At 44.2% G+C, this 5,562-nt stretch overlaps 1 protein-coding gene across 5 annotated transcripts in view; it reads left to right on the forward strand.

Moving 5' to 3' along the window:
- The window catches only part of macroh2a2 (macroH2A.2 histone), an 8,019-nt gene extending 3,058 nt beyond the window's left edge, over positions 1–4,961 (forward strand). For 4 of the 5 annotated variants that reach the window (XM_031873102.1, XM_031873101.1, XM_031873099.1 and 1 more), the window contains exons 5-9: positions 468–665; positions 1,643–1,741; positions 1,914–2,205; positions 2,814–2,988; positions 4,389–4,961. In XM_031873102.1, the coding sequence (XP_031728962.1) occupies positions 468–665; positions 1,643–1,741; positions 1,914–2,205; positions 2,814–2,988; positions 4,389–4,554 (930 nt within the window). In that variant the 3' untranslated portion in view covers positions 4,555–4,961. The remainder of the gene's footprint in view (positions 1–467; positions 666–1,642; positions 1,742–1,913; positions 2,206–2,813; positions 2,989–4,388) is intronic. The other variant, XM_031873103.1, reaches the window with a different exon arrangement.
- Positions 4,962–5,562: the final 601 nt, after the last annotated feature.

A 5,562-nucleotide genomic window follows, 5' to 3' on the forward strand; every position in this document is an offset into this window, starting at 1 on the left:
ACAGAGTACCAGAGCAGGTAGTGAACAGAGTACCAGAGCAGGTAGTGAACAGAGTACCAGAGCAGGTAGTGAACAGAGTACCAGAGCAGGTAGTTTACAGATTTGTTTGATGATATGCAGTAAAGGCACAGGACATACACAACTTTTTCATGAACGGTGCAGCAACAACAAATGGTATCAAGGTTTGAATAATGATTGTAATTATGGTTAATGAGAAACAAGAAACTGTCCTCTCACGATAATGTGGGCTACAGTCTTGTCCCTGGAGTTGAGGCACAGGCGTTGTGAAGGTGTCAGCTGACAGCAGATAATGTGTGTAGCAGCTGATATTTCAGCAGGCGCGAAGGATCCCAACACTGTTCAACCTCAGCTCAGGTCACCGTTTCTCAAAGAGAGCAACACTCGTGTGAATAAATAAGTACCGTACATAGTCAAACTCTTTGTTTGGGGAACACTTCCTCCATCAGCTTCTGCGGGGGGTGACCATTTCAAATGGAGGCGTCCTGCCTCGGATACACCCAGAGCTGCTCTCCAAGAAGAGGGGGGTCAGGGTGAAAGTCGACAGCCAGGCGTCCATTCCCGAGAAGAAGGTAGAACGCTCGAAGAGCAAGAAACCCATCAAGTCCTTCAAAAAGGTTAAAGGCAAACGAGGACGCAAGCCAAAGGTCAGTGGACTCAACAGAATGGAGATGGGGGACATTCAGGCCTCAGTGTGCTTCAAGTGAAATGCTTCTCAGATCGTTGAGCGCTGTCTGAACCCACCTCTCTAACAGCGCAATCATTTATTTAGCTTTCTGAAACAAACAATCCAACTGAGTGCCTTGGTAGCGGATTAGTTACAGCACATGCCACATACCGGGTTCCCTGTCGTACCCCTTCTCTCTCTGCCTCTCTGTCCTGTCTGCCTCTTTACTGTCAACAGTCCAATAAAGGCTGAAATCCCCAAAATAATGAAATAAAGCAAAGCGATTGGCCAGGTGTGTGGAGGTGAGGACATATGCAGGACGTTGTCATCCCCATTTGTTGACTTCATCAGAACAGGAAGCAGCTTGGCTTTAGACGTGGTTGGGCAACATGTCGTGAACTAGTTTGTTGGTAACATACAGAGACCATCAGTGGACTAAGCAACACATCTCACGCTGACATGTCCCTGTCTTGTTTAAACTGCTATCAAACAGCAGGAAAACATTGGTACTTGTTTTTAGTACCTGTAAAGTTTGACAAAACCAGTTACGGTTCACTTATCAGCTGTTTGTGGAGCTTTCAACTACTTCTCATGGAAGGGCTTTAGTCAAAATCACTTCAGTGAAGTCCAACACAAGACCGAGTCTGAGCAGCTCCGTGATCCAGTGGAGTTGAGCAGTTGACTTGATTGTCTGTCGAATATATTTGCTTTAGAAAACCATAAGATATGGCGGAAAGCTACAGAAAGAGCGAGTAAGTGGACCTTGAGTTAAGATTATTTGGTCAATGCTTCCAAGAATGAACTATCTTGCACAATGTGTTTAACCTTTACTTCATTCATTTAACAAGAAATGCCACACTGTCAACAAGTACTGAGGTTTGATACTCAGCAGTCTTATTATCTGTGTATTATCTGTTTGAATTGGTTTAAATGTGCCATTCTTTTCATCTGGCAAAGAGCACAGACAACGAGTCTGTACCGAACTCCACAGTGGAAGACGGTCCTGGAGATGGATTCACCATCCTGTCAGCAAAGAGCCTGTTCCTTGGACAAAAGGTAATGATGTGATATCTAATGAGCTGAAGCTGCTGATGGATAATAAAATGATCAACTAGGACTTATTCATGTTAAGGTCTTCTAGGTGACAATCGGTCTACTCTACATAGACTAAGTTAGAGAACTACAGCAGCTGTTTCCTCTCTGTGTTGACAACCTTGTGAATCCACAGCTTTCACTAACGGAGAGTGAAATCAGCAAAATTGGAACAATTAAAGTGGAGGGTATAATTAACCCGACAAATTCGGAGATGGACCTCAAAGACGGAGTGGGTGAGGAGGACATGTTCATGTGTACTCTATTTCTTCTCCACAAGTCTCCACGCTTCCCTCTACCCAGCCTCTTGTGTTCACCTGCTGCTGTGACATTTTCAGGCAATGCCCTGGAGAAGGCCGGAGGCCGGGAGTTCCTGGAGGCGGTCAAGGAGCTGCGGAAAGCACAGGGGCCTTTGGAGGTGGCATCAGGTACAGAATCTTCACACATGGAACAAACTGTATGAGTGGTGCTGTTTGCGATTCTGTTTCAGCCTGTTTTTAATGGAGAGCTGTAGACATGTGCTCACCCATCCCTCTGCTACCGTCCAGTACTTCCATCTTTCTTCAACCTTGAAGGACCAACAGCCTTCACATAGATCTGGTTTGGTTCCTCTTTGAACCTTTGAAGACTTAAAAGTAATGAGTCCAACGCTGTTCATGCTACAGCATTCTGATAGTGTCCATTAAGTTTGGGCCTCTCTTAAGAACACCTTTGTAGAGGGTTTTCACTCAGCAGAGTCCTGATGCCAGAAATCAACAAAAACTCGTGACTGTGGCTCAGAAGTGAGTGCGGGTTGTACCTCAATCAGAAGATTGGCGGTTCGATCCCGGGTCAGACATTTTGATTCCTTTGATCAGCGCTGCTTAGTGTGATCGGAGCTCACGAGCAATCATTTTCAAAAATCGTTTTCAACAACTACGACACCACCGAATTATAAAAAAACAAATAGTTTGAGGAATACAAGGGGCCCGAATGAATGAATTAAACAGGGAGTCTAAGGGTTGAACTGTCGAGCTCAGCGTCTGTGTCTTTGCAGTGGCAGTGAGCCAGGCCAGTGGGATGGCAGCACGCTTCATCATCCACTGTAACGTCCCTCAGTGGGGTTCAGAGAAGTGTGAGGACCAGCTGGAGAAGACGGTGAAGAACTGCCTCTCGGCGGCAGAGGACAAGAAGCTCAAGTCCGTGGCTTTCCCTGCACTTCCTGCTGGACGGTGAGCTCTACTCTGACACACTTCAAACTAATCTATTAATCCACTGTGAGCTGACACGCAGGTCACCAGAGCTTATACACATGAAGGTCTCATTCAGGCTGTTTGACTGCTTAGTGTCCATGCACTGAAACAAAGGTGTGTTGTTAATGAGGACAGTATCATCTCCCAACTCTGAAGAGAAAGGCAGTCGGCTTAATGTTACGACCGCAGCAGCAGGTCAAATGATCTCTAAATCATCATCTCTTATGTACAGAGAAAATGTTTCCGATTCTTCTCGATCAGAAAATGATTATATTTATTCTCATGTTGTTGATGAATAAATGAATATCCAGCAAAACCAGAGCCCCAACTTAAAGCATCATCATTCTCTGCTTTACAACCCAGAACGAGTACTCTCTGATAAACGATGAAATGGACTCTCTGTGGATGCACTGGAAGAAGTGGTGGTGATCGATGGTCATTAATAAACACAACGTTGCTACTCTGCACGGTGGTCCAGCAGGGACACAGGAGGCCCACATGTGGAACGCCTTGTTACAGATGTAAACACTCCCATTAACCAGACTGAAGACTAAAAAGCATCACTTTAACAGATCGATGAAAGCACCAGTGTTGCATAACTCCAGGTCTGAAAAAGGGTTGTGTACCGTTGCTGTGTTTTGAGCACACAATCATTTATTTTGATGTCTGTACTGTCTGCTGGGGTTAAGGCCGTGTTCAGACCAACAGCGGGGGGGCTAAAAAGCAATGTTGCTGTTTTTGTCTTTTTATCCACGTTGTGTGAGACTAAAACAGTCCTATGTTGCCAGCAAATTAATCGCTTGAAAGCAATTATATTTAATATATATTTTCAATATATTTCCGCAGCTTTCATTTCCCAAATAAAGGCATTGCAGACCAGATCCACTTCTTCTGTTCATACCTTTCACAATAAAAGCCCGAGACGTATAATATTCGCAGGCCAGTATTTCCGTGTTGTTTGTTTGTCACGATTGGTTCGTAAAAGCTTTTAGAATCTGCTGTGTCGTCTAATAATACTAATATAGGCTCTGGTTATATTTCCTGTCAGTCCGACTCAGCCTCAGCCTCTCACTGCACTGCTGGTTACCCTTCCAAACTGAATGTCTAATATGGAGATGATTAGTCTGATTGTCAGGATGACATAAACAGACTTAACAGTGTCATATTTTGTTGGTTGTAATTGTCATTTTATCTGTATCAGCAGTAGTGTCAGTCTTATAAATCTGTTTACGATGACATGTCTCAGCACTATGGTCTGATGCTCTTAGTCTTAGCTTCAGATGCTATACATCAGTCTTCACCGGCCCCTACTGTTAAAGTGTTCCTCATGAACTCTTGGTGCAGTGAGATTTATCTCACCACCTCAATCTTTCTCACAGGAACGGATTCCCCAAACAAACGGCCGCCCAGCTCATCCTCAAGGCCATCTCCAACCATTTTGTGTCGTCCAGCAGCTCCTCCCTGAAAAACATTTACTTTGTTCTGTTCGACAGTGAGAGCATCGGAGTATACCTTCAGGAAATGGCCAAGCTGGACGCCAAGTGAGGATCCTGCTTAAAGGGGTTGTTTTTTAACTGTTGTTTGTTGCAGATGGTGTAGATAGTTGATGAGACAGAGAGTGTGAGTGTGAGTGTGTGTGTGTGTGGGGGGGGGGGGGGGGGTTGGGGTAGAATCTGTGTTGGTTAAAGAGGGAAAAAAAAAAATCTGTGTGAGTGGAGTGCTGTTACATTTATGTCCCACTGTCCCCTCATGAGATTGTGTTCTTTATAGATTAGGTCCTTTGAATCCGTACAGTTTGACATTATGGTCCCTCGTTTCAATGATGTTTTTACATTCCATGTACAAATAGAACCGTTTTGCTGGCCTCTGTAGTTTCTGATACACTTAGTTTACTAAAAAAACTGTGGTTCTCATTCTGCTTTGAAATAAAACCTCAGATGTTTTACACCAGAGATCGGCTGTTGTTTTCAGAATGTTACATTTCACAAAGTAGTTCTCCACTTCCATTCAACAGACATGTGCAGACTCTAACCAACAATGTGTCTCTCAGTACTTTGACTTCTCCACACTGGACTCTGCAAATCACCATTTGATGTTTGTTACTTTAAAAAAGTCCAGAAAGTCGCGTTTAGTTGTAAAAGTGTTGAAGTATTTATTAGAAAGTCTAGAAGAACTACACCCCCAGAAGCCTCTCTGTGTGAACACACACACACGCACGACTTTGCAAACCTTTGAGAGAACACTGGGCTTCACTTTCTGAACTCCAACACAACAACCTGTGTCAACCCCGGTTCTCCTCTCCAACTCATCACGTGACACAATAACAAAGCAAAAAGACGAGTTTGGATTTTGGATTGAAAGGCATCAACAGAATCAGTCTGATGTCCGGAGGGAGGTAATGCCATAAAAGGGGGCATGATGGGAAAAGGCTCTTTGTCCCCAGAGTGAAACCGGCTGTATTTTGAGAGCAGAGAATTCTGACGGTAATATGAGGGTTAAGGAGATCAGGTAGGAAGGGGCGTGTCCAATGACAACTTTGTAAGTCATCAGAAG

Source organism: Anarrhichthys ocellatus, unplaced genomic scaffold (assembly GCF_004355925.1).
Source record: "Anarrhichthys ocellatus isolate YVR2014 unplaced genomic scaffold, GSC_Weel_1.0 scaffold68, whole genome shotgun sequence".
Lineage (NCBI taxonomy): Eukaryota > Metazoa > Chordata > Actinopteri > Perciformes > Anarhichadidae > Anarrhichthys > Anarrhichthys ocellatus.